Source organism: Myripristis murdjan, chromosome 7, assembly GCF_902150065.1.
Source record: "Myripristis murdjan chromosome 7, fMyrMur1.1, whole genome shotgun sequence".
NCBI classification, from domain to species: Eukaryota; Metazoa; Chordata; class Actinopteri; order Holocentriformes; family Holocentridae; genus Myripristis; species Myripristis murdjan.
In genome coordinates, this window is record NC_043986.1 from 16,669,818 (window position 1) to 16,691,428 (window position 21,611).

The 21,611-nt window shown below is 40.2% G+C and overlaps 1 protein-coding gene across 1 annotated transcript in view; it reads left to right on the forward strand.

Moving 5' to 3' along the window:
* The first annotated feature begins 3,847 nt into the window (after positions 1–3,847).
* LOC115362595 (deoxynucleoside triphosphate triphosphohydrolase SAMHD1-like) overlaps positions 3,848–21,611 on the forward strand; it is a 31,802-nt gene continuing 14,038 nt past the window's right edge. Inside the window, exons 1-13 of the mRNA XM_030056568.1 lie at positions 3,848–3,871; positions 4,373–4,533; positions 11,664–11,779; positions 11,937–11,992; positions 14,556–14,597; positions 15,078–15,221; positions 17,219–17,310; positions 17,461–17,569; positions 17,659–17,750; positions 18,421–18,536; positions 18,971–19,089; positions 20,407–20,481; positions 20,646–20,750. Coding sequence (XP_029912428.1) covers positions 3,848–3,871; positions 4,373–4,533; positions 11,664–11,779; positions 11,937–11,992; positions 14,556–14,597; positions 15,078–15,221; positions 17,219–17,310; positions 17,461–17,569; positions 17,659–17,750; positions 18,421–18,536; positions 18,971–19,089; positions 20,407–20,481; positions 20,646–20,750 — 1,251 coding nt within the window. The remainder of the gene's footprint in view (positions 3,872–4,372; positions 4,534–11,663; positions 11,780–11,936; positions 11,993–14,555; positions 14,598–15,077; positions 15,222–17,218; positions 17,311–17,460; positions 17,570–17,658; positions 17,751–18,420; positions 18,537–18,970; positions 19,090–20,406; positions 20,482–20,645; positions 20,751–21,611) is intronic.

Consider the following 21,611-nt stretch of genomic DNA (forward strand, 5'->3'; position numbering starts at 1 on the left):
CATGGTCCAGACCCCTTAAGCTGACTGGCAGTTTTAAAATTGTTCAGAGGTCATACTTGAACACTGAGAAACAGATTCAAAGTCAAGAGATTAAAACACAGGGCTCTATTTTTGCAGACCGGGTGAGGCGGGGGCACAGCGCAGCGCAGCTGCGCTTTGCCAGCTGGGTGTGGCCAGGTGGATTTTGCAAGTTTGGCACATCGTGCACTGGGGCGCAAGTACTCCGCCGTCCCTCCTACCGGCGGAAGGGAGGAGACAAGGCGTGGAGTGGGTTTGACACAGCCAATTCTACGGTGGCCGGGAACCACCATCGCTGCAAAAAAAAAAAAAAAAAAAAAAAAGCAAATAAAAAAACGCTGCAATTAAAAAGAAAAATGCTGCGTTGCAAATAAAAAAGCAATGATTGCTGCAAATAAAAAAAACACTGCAAATAAAAAAGGAAAACGCTGCGTTGCAAATTAAAAAAAAGCAACGATGCAAACAAAAAAGCCAAAACGGAAGTGAATTACCAGGGACTATTATTGCTGATGCACAGGTGTTTTTTTTATGTGAGAGAAGAAGACAACGCAAAACAAGAAGAAAAATGAACAAAGTTAAAAGTTACTGTTTAAACAGAAGTTGTACTGCATTAACTGCAGTAGCCATGTGTTTTCCAAACTTCCACTGCGCCGGCTCCGCTCCGCCTTGCGCGGAAAGCAGACGTGGTTTCAGATGGCAAGCTTTGAGCGCACCTCGGCGAAGCCTTTTGGCACGAAACTGTCACTGTGCCAAGCTGAATCTGTCGACACATCCCCCTGCTGCGCCACCACTCCCATCTCGGCGCACCTCGGTCTGCGAAACTAGCAAAGTGTGCGCCCCTCGGGTTGCGCTGGTCAAAACTAGCTCTGTGTTCGCCTCACTGTGCCACAGGGGAGTAAGCCCTGACTGCAGTCCGCAGATCGAGGAGTGGCTCAACGTGGGTGGAGCTAAACGTTTGACCCCGCCCACTTGCTCAATAGCAAGCGGCTGGAAGAGGTTGCTAACCCTAACCCTAACCCTAATCCTATCCCTATTATTAAGAGAGAGGCTGAAATAGCATCTGCTACTTATAAAAAAACCCCATTAAACCCACTATTCTTTATGAGCATTTTCGCATCCATGGATTTGAACAACTCACCATAGTGGGTTTAGAGAAGGGAGCAAACTGGTCGGTGAGGAAGAGGCTGTGGGAGGAGAAAAAATGGATAAGAAAATTGAACACAATACACCCTTGGGGCCTAAATGAAAAAGAATAGAGGGAGGTGGGAATATAGGCCAATTTTAGTGTTTCTGATCTGTTTTATTCCTTTTTAAGCACTTCTTATATTGGCACTTATATTTCTCTTTTTACCTTTTTATCTGTTTTTTACCTACTTACCTGTATTTTATTTATTTATGAAATCTGAACTTTCTCTCTTTCTATACTTACCTTTTATACTTACCTAATTTATTCAGGAACGCAGTTGGCGTAGAAGCCCTTCCTACCTGCTAAAAAAGGAAAACACCTACTTACCTGAATTAATCCCAGGGGTCCATCCACACCTCTCTCCCCAGCCGAAGACGAAAGGATCCTAAGAAAAGAAGAAAAAACAAACAAATTAAGTATCTTACCTGAAGTTCTGTGGAGGTCGGAGTTACCTATAAAAACAGAGAAAACAAACAAATTAGTATACGTGCCAGTGCAATTTGAAAGATTCCCTAACACCTAACCTTAACCCTTCACCTACCCCTAACCTTAGCCTTTCACCTAACCCTAACCTTAACCCTCACCAGATGGCACCCAGGCGGAGTCAAACATTTAGCTCTGCCCACATTTAGCCCAACTCCGACCTGCTAACTGTAGTCACCGCACAGAGTCAAACGTTTAGCTCCGCCCACACTGGGATGTGGGCGGAGCTAAATGGAGCTAAACGGAGCTAATTCGGGGTCCACAGGTGCAATTGGAGTGCTGCGCTGGGAAACTAGAGCCCTATGTGTTTACATTTATCCACATCGGGCCCTGTCTTGAGTCCCTAAACCCGTTATTTGGGGATTTAGCATTGAGTAAGAGGCGTTCCCCCGCAAAAGCTGCTATCTTGCACACCTGCCATTATCCCTAAAACACTTGCACTACCCGTTCCATTATGCATAGGCGTGGTTTGGGCATTACGCCAGTTAAACCAATCAGTGTGCCAGGTGCCTTTAAGAGCAGGCTGCGCTATCCCAAATCCGCAAATGAAACCAGTGATGGAGAGAGGAAGGTTGCAATTTAGTACTTTCTCTAACATTTTCTCAGGGGTTCAACTGAGGCTAAAGCAAGGTGGCTTTTTATAGGTGAGTTAATTGGGGAGGTGGAGCCGCATGTGCACGTCCACATGTCTCCAAGTGGACACACATTGAAGCCGCCTGGGCGCACAAATGGGATAGCAGGTGGTTCTAAGGACCCGCTATCCACTTTCCCTAAAGTGTGTGCTCAAGATAGCAAGTGTAGGGAAAGCACATAAACACGCCCACGGACTAGAGTTCTCATATTCTGCCCGAACCCGACCCGACCCGACATTTCGTGCCTAAAATTTACGTGAATTGGGCGGGTCGGGTCGGGCTTCGGGTTCTGTGGGGGATTTTTTTTTTTTTTTTAAATAAAAAAATAGAATTATGTGTTGTGTTATTGATTAGGACGTTTCATTTTTATGTGACTGGTGGAGAGAGTGAGAGACTGGATTGGATTTGGAGGCTAAACTTTCAGTGACAGACAGACAACCAGCTGTGAGCTATGAGAACTCTAATCGGCCGTGCCCTCGTGTAGTTACGCTTTTTCGGCACCAGAGGGCAGCATGCACTCAGGTGTTTGTTGACAGAGTCAGTGTTCAAGCTCATTTCTACAATCTGGTAGGCTACACAACAGTGGTACACAATTTGCCACAGGCAAGGCACAAATCCTACATTTATCACATCAGTTTTGATCATAACTTGTAATAATAATAATAATAATAATAATAATAATAATAATAATAATATGAAGAATATGAAGAATATGAAGAATAAGCAGAATTCTCATTTTAGGGCGAATGTGGTTGTTTCTTGGCCTAAAAGTTTAATAATACATGAGTTGGATCTTCAACAGTTTTGAAATACATATCCTATTTTATTTGACATCATCAAATATCTAACAGTAACTATGCAAATAACCTTTGCTGTTCAGTGTCGGAAGCTACCTGCACTTCGGTTCTAGCTGCAGGGAAATTTTTTAATTTTCAAGAGCAGAGCTTGTTAGCTTCTATAGTTTTTTATTAAGTATATTCTGCTTTTTTTATTCGACATCATCACCACTTTTTTAACATTTAACATTTACTTTAAAAAAAAAAAAAAAAAGCTTTTAGTAGATGTGGGCTACTTTTTTCGTCATCGCAGCTGTATCGGGTGCCTGCAGGTGGTATAGATGCGGAATGAAATTCATTTATGCAATAAAACAAACATGGTATATCTTGAGATGTGGAATATGAGACAGCATTAGAGGTAGAGATGCTGCCTGCGCCTCTACAGGGATGCTTTGGTGCGTCAATAATCCTCCCAGGTGCTGTTGCCCTGCAGTGAAGAGGGCCCGCAGCCGATTGTGAACCGCCTTCAAAATATTTTTCAGCCTATGTCAGAGATACATAGCCTACTTTTGATGCTGTAACGTGGCCTATCAAAATCCATCATCAGAGGTAGTGATAGGCAATGGACCCGCCCATTACTAGGAGAAATGAAACTCACAACCTCCAGGGTTCCTACTTTAGCCTAAGTGCACATCTTCCCTGATCAGCTGTGAGGTCGCGACACCGAGCAAATTCTCCTTTCTTCGACTGACATGGACGGTCAACAACCACTGAAGGTAATTACATGTACATTATAAGATCGAATTTTCAAGGCTGTGTAAATAAGAAAGGCTATTTTTGCTGGCTTCTTTCAGCAAAAGAAAATTGCTATATATTTGACTGACTGCTACACTGCACACATATTTTACATTACTACGGCTTTCCAAAACATGCAATACTTTCATTTGATTTTGTATTATGTACTCCATTTTCATTTTTCCTCATCCACAGGTGATAAAACTACCTTCAAATTCTCTGTTGCTCTGGCTAATATTTGTTCTTTGAGTGTCTTCTTTGTGTGGACAGCGTTTCCAGTGGTCCTATTGTTTATCTTCTGGGTTTGATTTTAAAACTAAATGTCATATGAATACAAAACTGTTTGGCAGGCAACTTTGAAACTCCAGACATCAGAGCTTCCCACCAGCATGTCAATATACCAGAAGACATGTAGACTTTTTAAATCTTCAAATCAAATTATTTTTAAAATCACAGGTGTCTGTTGTTCTGTTTTCTTCCAGGTCTTTAATGATCCCATCCACGGGCATATGGAGATACACCCACTCCTTGTCAAATTCATTGACACTCCCCAGTTTCAAAGGCTACGAAACATCAAGCAGCTGGGTGCAGCCTACTATGTCTACCCTGGAGCATCCCACAACCGTTTTGAACACTCCATTGGGTATGTTTGTGCATGCTTTCAAACTGATATATGTGTGGACAAGATTGTGCAATATGAATGTTCTGCTCAGTGCAGATCTGTCCAATAAATAAAAAAAAAAATCTATCTATCTATCTATCTATCTATCTATCTATCTATCTATCATCCATACACACACACATACATACATACATACATACATACATAAATATAGATATATAGATATATATATAGATATATAGTTATATAACTATAAATAACTCATATAAATATTCAAGTTTCATTCCATATATTCAGACTTTCATTCAAAATATTCAAGTTTCATTCCATATATTCAGACTTTCATTCAAAATATTCAAGTTTCATTCCATATATTCAGACTTTCATTCCAGTTTCATTCCATAAATTCAGACTTTCATTCAAAATATTCGAGTTTAATTCAAAATATTCAAGTTTCATTCCATATATTCAGACTTTCATTCCATATATTCAAGTTTCATTCCATAAATTCAGACTTTCATTCCATATATTCAGACTTTCATTCCATATATTCAAGTTTCATTCCATAAATTCAGACTTTCATTCAAAATATTCAAGTTTCATTCCATATATTCAAGTGTCATTCAAAATATTCAAACTTTCATTCCATATATATAATATTTTCCTAAACGGCATGCCATAACACACACACACACACACACACACACACACACACACACACATATATATAAATATATGTATATATATATATATATATATATATATATACATACAGTGGTGGAAAAAACTTTGTGAAATATTGCATTAAGAATCACTCTTAGGTCTTCAAGTTCAATTTCTTTTAGTACAGTCACAGCCAAAATACTAAACAAATCCTAAAAATGCCATTAAAAACTTAAAATTGATTGGTTCCATAAAAATACATAAGAAATTTTGAGTTTTGGTACCAGTGATGAAGGTCGTTCTTTTTATTAAAAGACACAATTTTTGTTGCCAAGCTTCATGTCTATATAAAGCCAGCACATTTGAAAGTTCTTCAGACACAAAAATGGCTAAAACAAGGAACCTAACGCAGGAAACACGCCTGAAGATAAAGATTCTCAGCCAGGAAGGATACAGCTGCCGCCAGATAGTCAGGAAGTGCAGATGCAGTCCTTCAGCAGTTGGATACACTGTGCAGAAATACAGACGAACCAACAGCTTGGAAGACAAACCAAGATCTGGGCGTCCAAGGGTTTCTTCAGCAAGAAATGACCGCATCCTGATCCACATGTGCAGGCAAAACCGCCGAATGACATCACAGGAGCTTCAGCAGCAGTGGTCAAACCAAACTGGTGTCCAGTGTTCCACCCGCACTGTACGTAGCCGACTTTTAGATCATGGCTTAAGGTCCTACAAGGTTATCAAGAAGCCCAATAAGATCTATAAGAGACAATAAGAGGCCACTCACACTGGCAAGTTTGATCCGCGCCCAAGCACGATTGCCCTTAAAATCCGGATTCTTTGACCAGTGTGATCGCTCCGTATCGTGCTTGAATACAGTACACTTCCCCCGCTCTGGCACGGGTGTGCTTCAGCGCGGTACGGGCGCATACACGAGCACATGCACGGTCACGCACGCAGTGCGCGGATGTAAATCATGCAACTTTCCTCCTGCCTCTGCAAAACTGTTTAATGTGCGCAGCGCGATTACTGGCGAATGGCCGCGTTGCGCAATCAATAATCAACCATGTTGTCTGTGTCATTGTCCGTTGTGCTGCTGCAACCGCGTATAAACAAAAGTCGGTTTATAATGAAAGTACAGCAGTCTGTGTGCGGAGATCCGGCAGACCTGGTGCTGGCCGGCACCGCGTCGGCACCAGCCGGGACTGTGCGGCCACCCGGTCACCCGGTCTGCCGGATCTGCCAGGTGCCGCTCCGGCTGTCAGTTGGACCTTTCTGAAGAAGGAGGAAGTTACACTATATTACCAAAAGTATTCGCTCACCTGCCTTTACTCATACTATGAACTGAAGTGCCATCCCATTCCTAACCCATAGAGTTCAATATGATGTCGGTCCACCTTTTGCAGCTATTACAGCTTCAACTCTTCTGGGAAGACTGTCCACAAGGTTGAGGAGAGTGTTTATAGGAATTTTTGACCATTCTTCCAAAAGCGCATTGGTGAGGTCACACACTGATGTTGGTCGAGAAGGCCTGGCTCTCAGTCTCCGCTCTAATTCATCCCAAAGGTGTTCTATCGGGTTCAGGTCAGGACTCTGTGCAGGCCAGTCAAGTTCATCCACACCAGACTCTGTCATCCATGTCTTTATGGACCTTGCTTTGTGCACTGGTGCACAGTCATGTTGGAAGAGGAAGGGGCCCACTCCAAACTGTTCCCACAAGGTTGGGAGCATGGAATTGTCCAAAATGTTTTGGTATCCTGAAGCATTCAAAGTTCCTTTCACTGGAACTAAGGGGCCAAGCCCAGCTCCTGAAAAACAACCCCACACCATAATTCCTCCTCCAACAAATTTCACAGTCGGCACAATGCAGTCTGAAATGTACCGTTCTCCTGGCAACCTCCAAACCCAGACTCGTCCATCAGATTGCCAGATGGAAAAGCGTGATTCATCACTCCAGAGAACGCGTCTCCACTGCTCTAGAGGTCAGTGGCGGCGTGCTTTACACCATTGCATCCGACGCTTTGCATTGCACTTGGTGATGTGTGGCTTGGCTGCAGCTGCTCGGCCATGGAAACCCATTCCATGAAGCTCTCTGCGTACTGTACTTGGGCTAATCTGAAGGTCACATGAAGTTTGTAGCTCTGTAGCAATTGACTGTGCAGAAAGTCGGCGACCTCTTTGCACTATGCGCTTCAGCATCCGCTGACCCCTCTCCGTCACTTTACGTGGCCTACCACTTCGTGGCTGAGTTGCTGTTGTTCCCAAATGCTTCCATTTTGTTATAATAGAGCTGACAGTTGACTGTGGAATATTTAGGAGCGAGGAAATTTCACGACTGGATTTGTTGCACAGGTGGCATCCTATGACAGTTCCACGCTGGAATTCACTGAGCTCCTGAGAGCGGCCCATTCTTTCACAAATGTCTTGTTTCACAGTCTGCATGCCTGAGTGCTTGATTTTATACACCTGTGGCCAGGCCAAGTGATTAGGACACCTGATTCTGATCATTTGAATGGGTGAGCGAATACTTTTGGTAATATAGTGTATCTCCGAAACTGTCAAGGTAAATAAACATCCCATGTCTGATTAAAAGGACCAAAAACGTTTTTTAGTTAAAAGGAAGACATGATGTATTTGAACTACATTGATTTATAATGACGTCGGGCCATGCCTGTTGTCGTATTTCAACGTGATGACGTGCACACCGGGGGCAATCGTGCTTGGGCGCGTTTGGGAAAAAGGTAATGTGAGTGCAGGCCAGCCGGGGACTGGGGAGGGGGGGATTTTGGCTTTAGCACGATACGGGCTCAATCTTGCCAATGTGAGTGGGCCCTAAGTCAATGAGAGACAGAGGTTAGCCCGGCGTTGTTGGGCCCAGGCACACAAGAACTGGCCAGCCAGGAATTGGAAGAAGATTCTGTGGTCAGAAGAATTTGTCAAGAATTTAGTTTTATTAGTTTTTCTTGTAAACAATAAACAAAAAAATATAATTTGTATTTGTTTGTATCTGTCTAATGCAGCCACACCTTTTGAAACACAAAAAAGATTTTTCCACAAATATTTCATGATAATATTTGAGATTGTGTAAAATTTGAAGGGTGTCCGAAAACTTTTTTCCACCACTGTATATATATATATATATATATATATATGGTAAAAACCATATATATATGGTAAAAAACCATACGCCCACACACTGCTAGTCAAAAGTTTGGACACATCTTCTCATTCAATGTTTTTTCTTTATTTTTACTACTTTCTACATTGTACATACATACTGAAGACATCAAATATATGAAGCAAGATACCGTATTTCCCCAATTAATAGTGCGGACGTTTAATCCGCAAAATCAACTTGGACCCCAGCCGTTTAAAGGAACCGGGCAGCTATTTGCTGCAGGCCTTTATGTATTTTTACACAGACCTGCACAAGGCCATTATTGTGATGACAGTTACTGTCCAACATATTTACAGTCAGTCGGTTACGGTACACCCTTTTTTCTAACATTAGCTAGCTCTCTTATTTTGACAGAAAACGGAAGTGCCGCACAGTTATTGTGTGGCTAACTGTTTACTTCTGCAAAAATAAAGTGAATAGCCTTATTTTGGGTTTACCTCAATATGACTGATCAGCGCTGCGCGCCAACAAAAATTAGCCTACTTCCAGGTGGCAGAATCCTTGGTGGCAGGCAAGCAGAATGCAATGTTTCCATACGGCAGAGCTCAAATATAAATGCGTCTTTACGAGGGGTCTGTAAGGTATGTCACATGTAAATGTATGAAATAAAGAGCATAATAAAGTGCCGATTAAATTAAACAACTGTGTCTGTGCAGGGACGTGCACAGATAGACACTAGGTGGTGTTTGAGCACCTGGCCTTGCCCTAGTCTGGACCAGCAAGTGCCCTTTTGAAAGTTATAATTTTAGGCCCAATGGTGACATCGATCAAGTCTCGATTAAATGCGTGTAATAATAATGCCCCCATTGTAATTTTCCCCCGGTCTGATTGTCTGCAACGCCCTGATTGTTTCCACCTGTTTCCCATTTCCCATTACCTGGTGTGATGACACCAAGCAGTCTTACCCTAATAAACTTCATATTCTATTGTTGGTCTAGGCAGCTACAACAGGCAGTGCAGGGAAGCAGCTCTCTGCTGTCCTGCAATAGGCCATTTACCAGTATGGAAGATGAGGGAGATGAATCACCATGATATTTTTTTTTTTAAATCTCACTACTATAATAAGGCAGCCAATAGTTCCGCACGCTGCAGAACATGCCCTTTTTTTCACTTGAGCACCTGCCCCCCAAAATGTCTGTGCACGCCACTGATTAGGATATCTTACTTCCTGTGTCTTTTTTTTTTTTTTTTTTTTTTTTTTTACATACTCCCAACACAAACAGGCAAACAATCATAAACAAACACCACCATAGCTGCTCGTGCCAAAATAAATAAAATAAATAACAATTATGACAGAATGTTAGAACCCTAGTGCTGGTCATACCCCTCTTCTTCCCTGTACCTTGTGAATACCATCTGTTTATACCACTGTTTGAATTTGCTCATGGTTCGACATTGTCTGAGTTCCCCCGCTAGTCTGTCCCCCTCAGATTATATCCCCCTTCTCTCTGAAAAAAAACATGCTTGAATATTTACTGGTCATAGGTTATTTGTTGCCCTGTATATGATTTGTGCTGTTTGAAAGTATACCAGATCAGTGAGTTTCAGTAGGGAAATCCGGGTCGGTTGTAGCATTTTTTTTTGTTTTTTCCTTATTACAAAAAGACAGAGCCAGCTACAGTTTCAATATTTTAATGTAAGCAAGGTACACAAGTACTCCACCAATTCAAACTATGGTTTCGCCCCGCGGATCAATACAGCGGGTGTGATCAGGCTGAAGGTGGAAGCAGCGCAATGCGTCTGAAGCACACGTGTGGGACGAATGTAGCAGTCCTCAAAAGTGGACTGAAGAGGCCAGGTGACACATTTTTTTTCTTGCTTTTACTTCTCATGCCTTCATCAGTTAACCTTTCCAAGTAATAGTGAAATATAATTTATGTTATATGTTGCAAATTCATATAGTTAGACCTTTTGTCTATTTTGCCGACATGACCAATGTTTTGCCTCCCTTCATAGACTTACCCATACAAATGATTCACAATACAAATTTCTTGTTAAGATTAGAATATTAAATTAAAATGATTAACTTTTATAGTTATGAACTTTGTATTTAAGTTATTCTGGGCTATTTATTAAATGCTATTTATTTCATATGTCATCCATAGCCTGTTGTATATTCTATATTGTAAATGGCTAGATTATTTGTGAATCTGGCCTCACCTCTTTAGCACTCACACCAAAAAATATATCTGCTGCTTGGTCTACTGCTTCAGCCTAGCCTCTTGCTCTCTACTGAACACCTTGTTGTGGCGGAGGTGCTGCGCTGTCACTTCTCTTTCTCCTAACGTAGCGCAGGAGGGTGACGTTACAGAGAACATACATTTTTGCTGCAGCTCTGACTGACTGGCCCCCAAAAACAGCCTGGCAAACTCTTTCATAAACCTCTGTGCTTCCTCACCCTAATCCTCAGCATATCCTGTAAGCACAGCATCAAGGAAATGCATAGGTAAGGCTCTGCTACAACCGTCCCTCCTCGCTCTCCCTACATTTAAAAGGACATAGCAGAAAAGCTAAGCTAACATGCTACATGAAACAACTGCTAATGTTTAGTCTACTAATAGGTCTAACAGACCATATAGGTTTGTTGTATTAAATACACAAACTCTATGACAAAATCGAAAAACACTTCTGGTTTCAGTATTTTACTTACCGTTATGAAAAGAACGTTTTCCCCTAAAACTCGGCAACAATACATGGGGTGGCAAAGATTTTTTGCAGAGGCAGCCATGAAAGGAGGTGGAATCTGCTCACCAAATTACAAGTTCCTGTGTTGTGTCTAACACGAATAAGGGCCCGTGCTACAACCGCCCCCCTGCTACAACCGACCCGGATCTCCCTATTTTTGATTTTGAGAATAAGGGATTAGTGTGTTCTCTATAAGCAGTGTTATGAATTATCCTGATAGCTCTTTTTTGCAGAATCGACAGTGGTTGTAGTGTAGATTTATTTAAGTATTACCCCAAATCTCTGCGCAGTAACTCAAATATGGTATTAGACTTAGAAAAAAAAAAAAAAAAAAAAAAAAGTTATCATTGAACTGTAAAGAATGTGGAATGATTTGTGGTCCACAAAGTGTTTTGCGTTACTTAGTACTGAGATGCGCCGTGACTCCGTGATGCCTCTGGTTCATTTACTCTTTTTAGTTCAGGAACTGTAAAACAGCACCCAGAGGGCATCATCTTAAACTGCATCTGGTTTTGGCATAGTTATGTCTTCGTAACTCCGTCTGTCAAGAGCAGATATAGTTTTCTGTGTCTGATTTATCAAAAGCTTTTACGTTAGTTTTTCTGTTGTTTATGTGTTGATGTAGAGTGGCGCACCTAGCAGGACAGTTTCTTCAAGCTCTGAGAGACCGGCAGCCAGACCTTAAAATATCTGAGGAAGACATCTTTTGTGTGCAGATCGCTGGTCTCTGCCATGACCTTGGTGAGCTGATAAACACACACTGCCATTCTCACATTTAACATTTTCTGTCTGTTTGTACTCTTGGTTCAATGTTTGTATTTTATACAAACTCTGATGAGGTATAAACATGACTACACGCAATCAAATCAGTAACGCCTATGTATCCCTCTGTATTCAGGACATGGGCCTTTTTCTCATTTGTTCGATGGAAAATTGATTCCTGAAGTACGGAAGGTGAGAAACTATTCCCCCTTCTTTTAATTGCTTTGGTTATTTTTTATTTATTTATTTATTTCCATTTTGTTTCTGTTGTCATGTCATTGAGAGTAACCCTAACTCAGAAATAAAAGTTAATATAAAAAAAAAAAACATTAGCAGGTGACAACATTAATCAAATAACCTTTTTATTGTCATTTATTGTACAAGTTGCACAACAAAATTGGGGGTTGCACCTCTGCATGGTAAAAAAAAAAAAAAACAACAACATTACAAACAATAAATAAATAGCACTAAAAAATATATACATAATTGAAAAAAACAGTAAGAACGGGCATAGATCAAAAGTTATTGCACCTTGCAGTTATTAACACCTTGTCGTCCCCACAACAATAATAACAATAAAAAAATAATAACAGGGCGTTCCCCTTATAATCAGTTAGGTTGTCGAGATGGGTCCAATGCATTCTCATTCCCAAGTCGTCAAATACAGATGTTTTGTCATGCTCCTTCTGCCTCTGATTCAGCCTCAGTATGAGACACACTGGGCATGCTCACTTTTGTCACATTAGTGTCACATGGTCAGGTTTAGGCACCAATACAGAAACAGGACAAAGTCGCGGTCATGTGCTTTGTGTGTGAGGTGAAGGATCAAACTCAGGTGTCGTGCACTGAGGGCCCTGTGGCTTCTACAGCCGCCATCGACTGTGATCACATCCCTACACTAACTTTCTTGCTCTTTATACTGCGTCACCACCCCCCAGGACCAAAGGTCACCCTCGGCCTCAAAGGGGTGTCTTTTGCATCAATATCACTGAAGGGTGCCTTTAGCGTCGGTATCAGACTCACAGAGGCATGACAAAGCGTTGGTATTTGATGACCTGGGAATGAGAACAGGATGATAGGCTGCAAAGCGCAAAATTAAAAAAAAAAAAAAAAAAAAAAAAACTGGACCCATACAGAAAAATCCAGCTTTGAATGTATTTTAATTGATCCACACAGAGTTTTTAAGATCTATAGCTTAAATCGATGAGGATGTATCATCCGTTTTTTTTGCCAACTTAGTTTGCACCTTCTGCACACCTGACCAGCTAGGGACAGCCCCCCTCTCCCTGCTGTCCTCAAGATTTCTTCAGTTTTTCCCTATTATTTCTGAGTTTTGGAGAGAGTTGTTGAGAATTTCATTCGGGGTGTTTGTCCTGGTTTGTTGTTGTTTAAGTGATGGTTCAAGTTCCACCCTATTTTTGTAGTATGTGTTGCTAAAAACAATAAAACTGGCTCATTAACTCGCACCCTGTCATGAGAATGAGAGCATCACCAGGACATGTCTTTTCCAAAACTAATGGGGTGGATATAGACCAGAAAACAACATTTTGAGTAGTGACCCAAATTTGTTTTTAAGGATGGACAACATACGTTTGTTTTGGATTCTATTTGGATAATATTCTTTCCAAGAAATGCCACTGTATCCCATATTCAACGTACAGCACCATGCGACTTAGTGCTGTTTGATCATATTTTAAGGAGTTTGTATCACCTATATTACCAGACTAAATGGCGTCTTTTGGAATAGGATTTCCACAACTTACTATTCATATCTGAAAAAACCATTATGTATAGAAATGCAAATTACTTGTTATTGCAAATGAACCCTTCTGTATATAATTAGCAGCTGCTGTTGGTGCCTCATTTTTGCAGTTCATGCTCACAGTCATCGTCTGAGCAGCTACATATTGTCACATAAGAATTTACTCTCAGATGTAAAGTGAGTATGGCACAAGCCCAAGCCATCACAGTTTGCAGCAACATTTAATGGAGAGATCTTAGATTTCCATCATGATTTGCTGTTGCCGCTACATTTTAGTTCCCTGAGGCGAGGTGAAACATTTTGTGTATGTTGGATTTTGGTCATTTCCCTTTGTATTGTGCATTAAATATTTCTTTCTGCACACCATTCTCATGCTCACATTGATTTGTCTAATATCACAAGAAATACAAAGCAAAATTAAGACTTTCCTTGCCAAATAAAGCCATGAATTTCATTAATTTACTTTAAGATATGGAAATCCAACTCCAAAATAAGTCATGAGTCATTCATGTGGCAAGCCTGAAAGGCAGCAAGTCAAAAATGTAAACAAACAAACAAACAAAATGTATGAATATAGGCCATTAGTTTGTATTACAAGATAACTTTTTTCTTCCTTGCCAATCGGGGCCTCTGCTTTCGGTCAGTTAGTTCAAACAAAATTTGGGAATGTTGGGATGTTGTTGCCTAACAGAGAAACTTCATTACAGTTTTGAAAGTTACCATGTAACAAAACATAACAGCTGAGGACAAAACAGTGATCAAAACGTTCAGGCTAATAATTTACAGTGATAAGAATGCATGGTGTGAAACCTGGTGTCATTAAAGTCATGAAGACCACAGATCTGTCTAGCACATGGGACGGAGATTACACAGCCACTTTCAGTTTTGTTCCAAAGCAAATTTTGTAGCTAAACCATACTCTTTGGTATTTGATCAGTAGGTCATTTTGGTTTGGCCAACTCCTATTAATGTATCAGCATGTTTGTTTTGCAGCAAGAAAAGCATTCATCAAACGATAAAGACGAAAAATGGAGGGTGAGAAATTATTCACTTTTCTTCCTTTGATTATTTTTTATTTATTTCCATTTTGTTTCTGTGGCCATATGTCATTGACAGTAATGCTTACTGAGAATTAAAAGTTACTAAAAAAAAAAACAACAACAACAAAAAAAAAATCACATAAGCAGATGACAACATTAACACCTGGTCCTAACACATCCTAACAGTAAGCTAAAAATTAATAATAATAATAATAATAATAATAATAATAATAATAAATAAAGTTTAAAAATTATTTAAAAAGTTTTGATAGTTACCATACTACAAAATATAACAGTTGAATACATAATAGAGATTGAAATGTTCAGGTTAAGTGATTTACAATAAAAAGAATTGTTAAGCAAATTTGTAGCTAAACTATTCTGTTTGGTATTTGACTAGTAGGTAATTTTGGTTTTGATTTGAAATTATAAGCATGCCCATTTCTGTGAATTGATAATTGTGTTTGTCTTGCAGCATGAGGACGCTTCTATAATGATGTTTGATCACATGGTGGAAGTTAATGAGTTGAAGAAGGAGATGGTGAAGTACAAGCTGGTTCTGGATAAGGACCTTGAATTCATCAAGCAGCTGATAGTTGGATGCCCAGATGGTGAAAATGTCAGTCAGTCATTGCCACACACTACCAGTGTGTAAATGCATGTCTGCATTAGAAAATGTATACAGTCTGACTTGGCTAACGTGATGGAACAATTTTGCATTTGCGATGGTAGGGGTGATTTTAAACTTTAAATTTGATCTCTGTACCCCTAAAATAATTAATAATAGGTTTTTCAAATTTGTCTGATGGCTAGAATAGAATAAAACTTTATTGTCCACCGAGGTGGAAAGTTGTCTTTGGCTTACCAACACAAAAGACAGACAGTACTAAAATATAGAGACACACATATTTGCATACACGCAGTAAAAAAGGCAGTACAATAACCTGCATCAAAAACAATTAACAAATAAGGACGGAGGTAAAGCAGTTCAGGTCACTCACTGTGGATTAGTCATTGGTCACTTCGTTGAGTTAAGGATGCCAGTAGCATTTGGGATAAAGGACTTTTTGAAGACACCTTTGGCAAGTGGGGCTCTGTAGCGCTGCCTAGACTTCAAAAGTTCAAACTGATTGTAAAGTCTGGATGATAAACTGTTCCTTACTTAACCAGGAATGACAGTGGCTACTGAGATGTACAGCCAGCAGGAAGAAACACAGCACCCAAATTGCAGCAGAGCTCTGTCTTTTACTCCATTTTAGCATTTAACCAGGTACATGCACAAGGGTAGGGAAAGACATGGGCTGTGTCCGAAATCACTCCCTAATCACTATATAGTGATTACGCCATTTTGTAGGGATGTCTGAATGTTTAGTGATTATTAATGTTCACTATATAGTCCACTGGATGTATCCCACAATCCACCGCAAAATGTAGTGGACATCCGATGGTCACTAACCGTTCACTAACCAGGCAATATATCCTGTCATGCATTGCGGAGAAGCAACGCGACGTAATTAACAGCACCGAACAACAAGTGAAGTAGTGTCCGAAGCGTTCCGCTATTGAGTTCACTATATATTGCACTACATTAAATTCCCTATATAGTGAGTAGGGAGTAGTGAGTGAGTGAGTGAATGATTTCAGACACAGCCACAGATTGCCCTCTACCCTCAACCAAGAGAAAAAACACAATGACGATCACCCAGTATATATATCTTCCATTCCCTACCACTGGCAACATAAAAAGGGGTGTGTCCACAATTACTATGTACAATATTTACAATAGATACAGGTCCCTTTTACACCCTTCACCCAAAAGACAATATAAACACATTTAAATGTTGCACTGAGCAGTTTACTATATCTTTAATAAATAAACAATAAACCAACAAAATCTAACTCCTTCCCAACATCCCCCCTCTCTTCAGTTCACTTGGTTTGCTCCAGTGAGACTGGTGCACACCAGACCCTCATCAGCAACACTCTCATGGGCGCGCCTCCATGAGGAAGTTGATCTCAGGAACCACCTGGGGGGGTTTGAGGGATACCCAACGTTATTACCTGGGGGATACCCAACATTATTACCTGGGGGATACCCAACATTATTACCTGGCAACCCTCAGTCTGTACTACACAATTGCTGGCAACACTGGCTGTAGCTTCTGTTCTGGGAGATGAAGTGAGCAATGGCATATTTTTTGAGGTGCACAGAGGTGATGATGCAACAGATTGAAAATACTGGACAGTACAACTTTTTGGTTAAATGGTCTTTACCCTGATCATTCTGATCATGTGTTTTTCGGCATTTCTAGATACACAACACATTTATATTGTGTGTTTGTTGTCTTAAAAAAGTGGTATAAGACTCATGTTACCTGCTTGTAATTTATTAAAAGTATTGTTGTGACTCATAATATTATATATATTGAAAAATAGCAATGTGTAATTTATTATCCAAGGAAATGAGTGATTTATTCATTTCATTCTATGAATGTCACATTCTGATGAGGGGCTGAGCCCCCCTAAAGGTCTGATCCTAGAATTGCCCCTGTGCTGTGATATTCTGCATTATTCACCAGATTATGTTTTGTGATGCTGTTGTGATACTGTCTTCAGCAGGGAAGAGGCAAGGACAAGTATTTCCTCTATGAAATCGTGGCCAACAAAACCAATGGCATTGATGTCGATAAGTGGGACTACCTCGCCAGGTTGGGCTTGTTGATCAATTAGTATAATTCACTTTTGACTGCAATGGCAAACATTTCATGCCTCTGAAAAATAACCATTGATCCATATCCTTTTGATAATTTGACTTCATTTTTAGTCTTTAGTCATATGTTTCTGCATGTATCCTCAAGGGACTGCCATCATCTGGGCATTCCCATGAGCTTTGACTATCAACGCTTCCTGAAGTTTGCCAGGGTGTGTGAGGTGGATGGAAAGAAACACATCTGCGTCAGAGACAAGGTGTTAACTATGTGGCTCTCATTTTTATTAAATCACAGTCCATTCAGTGTCTTTCTTGTTACTAAAGTAGATGTGAATTCCCTCAACAGGAAGCAGCAAATCTGTATGACATGTTCTACAGAAGGTTCTCTCTCCACCAAAGAGCCTACCAGCACAGAGTGAACAACATCATAGAATACATGTAAGTGCTGTTATTCCATAATGCAGGAGACTCTTTTTTTTTCTTAAAGATTTTCTTCTTCTTCTTCTTCTTTTTTTTTCCGCATTACTGTTGTTTTTTTTTTTTTGAGAGTGACAGTAGAGAGTGTGACAGGAAAGGCAGGGGAGAGAAATTGGATGGCTATGTGAAATGGTCAAGATTAAGGTTTGAATGGTCAGGGTCTAGGATCTTAACAGCTTTTTAGTGTTGTTATGGTTACACATTGGATAGCAGATGACTTAAGAATGGCGATTAAACTTAACCCAAACTATGTGTGCAACACACAGTTTTAACGCACACCTGCCAGCCAATCAGAAAAGAGTATTCAACCCGACCGAAGTATAAATAGAAATAGTCAGTCTTCTCCCTGATGGTCTTGTTTGCTTATGTAGGTCATATAGAGGCATCATCAGTATTAAATTTAGACTGTTTCATAACCAATTACTAACTCACTACAAAATGCAGGAAAATTATTATATTTTGCATTCTGTTTTTTTTTTGTTTGTTTGTTTGTTTGTTTTTGTTTGTTTGTTTGTTTTACTAAATGCATTGTTATTATATAGTATCTTGTTACAAGCTCTTTCCATAACATTGTGTGGTATGATGATAAATATTCTCAAACACTACATTATATTTGGTCATGATTATCCAGGATCACAGAGGCCCTTTTAGAGGCAAATGAACACATCAAGATTGAAGGCTCCAAACAGAAAAAGCACAAACTTTCCGAAACCATCGATGACATGAGCGCCTACACCAAGCTGACAGGTCAGTAGCACCACCTGTGACAGTTTTAATAAAAACAAAATTATTATCTTTCATAATATGCTGAATTGTCTAGACTGGTTCTGACCTGTTTTATGCTTTCAGTATCATCACTGCCTGTACTCTAGTAATGTAATTAATTGAGAAAAAGGTGCGCACCTGAATAACAGGCGCCATAGGAGAATGACAGTTACTTGCAACAAAAAGGTTTAACTCCTGCACACCATCTACACTGCAAAATGTCTTTAATTCAAGCAACATTTTGGTACACTGACCTTCCTCAGTCATCATGCCTGATTGCCATTTGTTTTGCAAACGTGATATCCCTCGCAGGATATTTAAGGATGATAGTATGAAATTAATCAGATGTGGCCTCTTGTTGTTTTAGGTGTGTTTCATCTGACCTGTCTTCTGTTCTATCTCTGTCCATCTTGTAGACAGCGTGTTTGATCAAATACTCAACTCCTCTGACGACAATCTAAAGGGGGCAAGAGAGATCCTCAACAAGATTGTCCGTCGACAGATCTACAAATGTTTGGGCAAGATTCCTAGCAAGGTGGTCACTCAGTTGTTCTTGTGACTTTTTATGTCTGTGTTGGTGTGGCCATGTCCAAGTCTGAAGTTTGAAATCACAAATTTTATGTACTTTTGGTCTGGAAATGGCTGTTCTGTATGAAAGTCAAAACCAACCAGAATTCATCTATATATCATCTTGTGTGTAAGGACACTGTGTGCAAGCACCTTATGTGAACTTTCTTTAAAATTATTATACAGTTTTCGTTGACCCTAGTGGTGTCGTGTGCTGCTGCAGGGGTTTTCAAACTTTGTCGTGGTCCAGACCCCTTAAGCTGACTGGCAGTTTTAAAATTGTTTAGAGGTCACTGAGAAACAGATTCAAAGTCGAGAGATTGAAACACAGGGCTCTAGTTTCTTAGACCGGGTGAGACGCTTTGCCAACTGGGTGTAGCCTGGTGAATTTTGCAAGTTTGGCACGCCGTGCGCAGTGGCGCAAGTACTCCGCCGGGAGGTGTCGTTATTTGAGGATTTAGCATTGCGTAAGAGGCGTTCCCCCGCAAAAGTTGCTATCTTGCGCACCTGCCATTATCCCTAAAACACTTGCACTACCCGTTCCATTATGCATAGGCGTGGTTTGGGCATTACGCCAGTTAAACCAATCAGTGTGATGGAGAGAGGAAGGTCGCAATTTAGTACTATGTCTGCCATTTTCTCAGGGGTTCAACTGAGGCTAAAGTAAGGTGGCTTTTTATAGGCGAGTTAATTGGGGAGGTGGAGGCGCATGTGCACATCCACATGTGTCCAAGTGGACATGCATTGAAGCCACCTGGGCACACTCTTGTAAAAGCCCAAATGGGATAGCGGATGGTTCTGAGGACCCGCTATCCGCTTTCCCTAACGTGTGTGCTCAAGATAGCAATTGTAGGGAAAGCGCATAAACACGCCCACGGACACACCTCCAGGTGCAAATAACGGAGTCGGCATAATGTATAGCGGGTAGCGTGGGCGCAAGATACCGTTGGAACCGTGGAAGTTGCTAAATGCGTAATTCACAAGTAGCGGGTAGTAGCAAAGGGTAGCGCAGTGTGAAAGATAGAGCCCATGGCATCTTCACACACATCATTACATGATGTCTAAACAAATGTTGTAGCTTTAAATACTTACACATGTACATATTTTTGTGGTTGTACCAATTTAAATGTTTGTCTGAATGACTGGTTCATGTTGTGTGTATCTCTTAACATTACCTGCGTGCAAACTACATTTGCAGTGTGAGATGCCAGACCTGCAAAACTGAAATATCAGCTGTAACCATAAGCGATATGTATTAAATTTGTATGGAACTATTTCTCTGCAGGAAAAGGTGGGGGAAATCAAAAAGAAGTGGGAAGAAGACAAAAAAACTCCAGACCTCCAGAAATTTGTGCTCGATGTTAGTATTTAATCTATTAAAATGATCTAATCCATTTGCTAATTTCTAGTAAACAGGTAATTCACTGTATGGAATTACAGATGTATTGAATCTACTTTGTTTGTAGACGCTTCCCTCTATGACCTACTGTGGGGCTAAAAGACTCTATACCCATCATCTTTTAGGTTGTTACTCTGGATTATGGGATGAAGGGTGAAAATCCCATTGATAAAGTGTATTTCTACAGCAAGAAGAAACCTGACAAACCATACAGGATAAGCAAGGAAGAGGTAAGAGCTAAAGCAGTAACCAAACTTAAATCATACGGTGATGATGGTCCCCACTGTTCCCATTAAACACTCAACTAATACTTTGCAGTTATTAATACAGTATATTTACACATTTGACACTTTTGCACTTAACCCTTGTGCCATGTTAACCACTAAATGCAAAATGTGTTTCTTTTTGAATAATTTAAGTCTTGCATATGTCAGTGATTAGCAAGAACATTAATTTTGATGTGTCTTTATTTTTTTGCCAGATTTTTAAAAAACGTATTCTGGAGTTGTTGTTGTAACCCTAACCCTTTTCCGGATCATCAATCAATCAAGTAAAATAACTGGCAAAACTCAAAATCAATTATCAGCACTCCACACCCAAGCAGCTAAAATGAAAGCCAACCTCATTTCACAGGATCCCACCGACCCCCTTCCCAAGTCCCTCCAACTCCTGCCATCAGGCCGCTGATATAAATCATTATCCAAGAAGAACATCTACAAAAACTCATTCATTCCCACAGCCATAAACAATGGACAAAATAACTCTGTGTACTAGGTCACTTTACACATAGCCAGATCTTTTATTTTGTCTGTTTTTCTAGTTTTAGTTTTATATTTGCTTTTAAGAATCTATACACACTGTGTGTGCTTTCAGAAATCTGTGTTGCGTGACTGTTTCTAGTCATTGTATTGTCTACTGTTTTATATGTTGTGCCACATTGAAGAAAAATTTCTGTTGCGACAGACGATAAAGCTTTCTGAATCTGAATTTGAATTTAGAGGACAAAGATGTCCTCCTTCTATAACTTTGATAATAATGTTAAATTTTAATATTTTTCACTTTACAGAGCTCATATTTTACTCAACATCGGT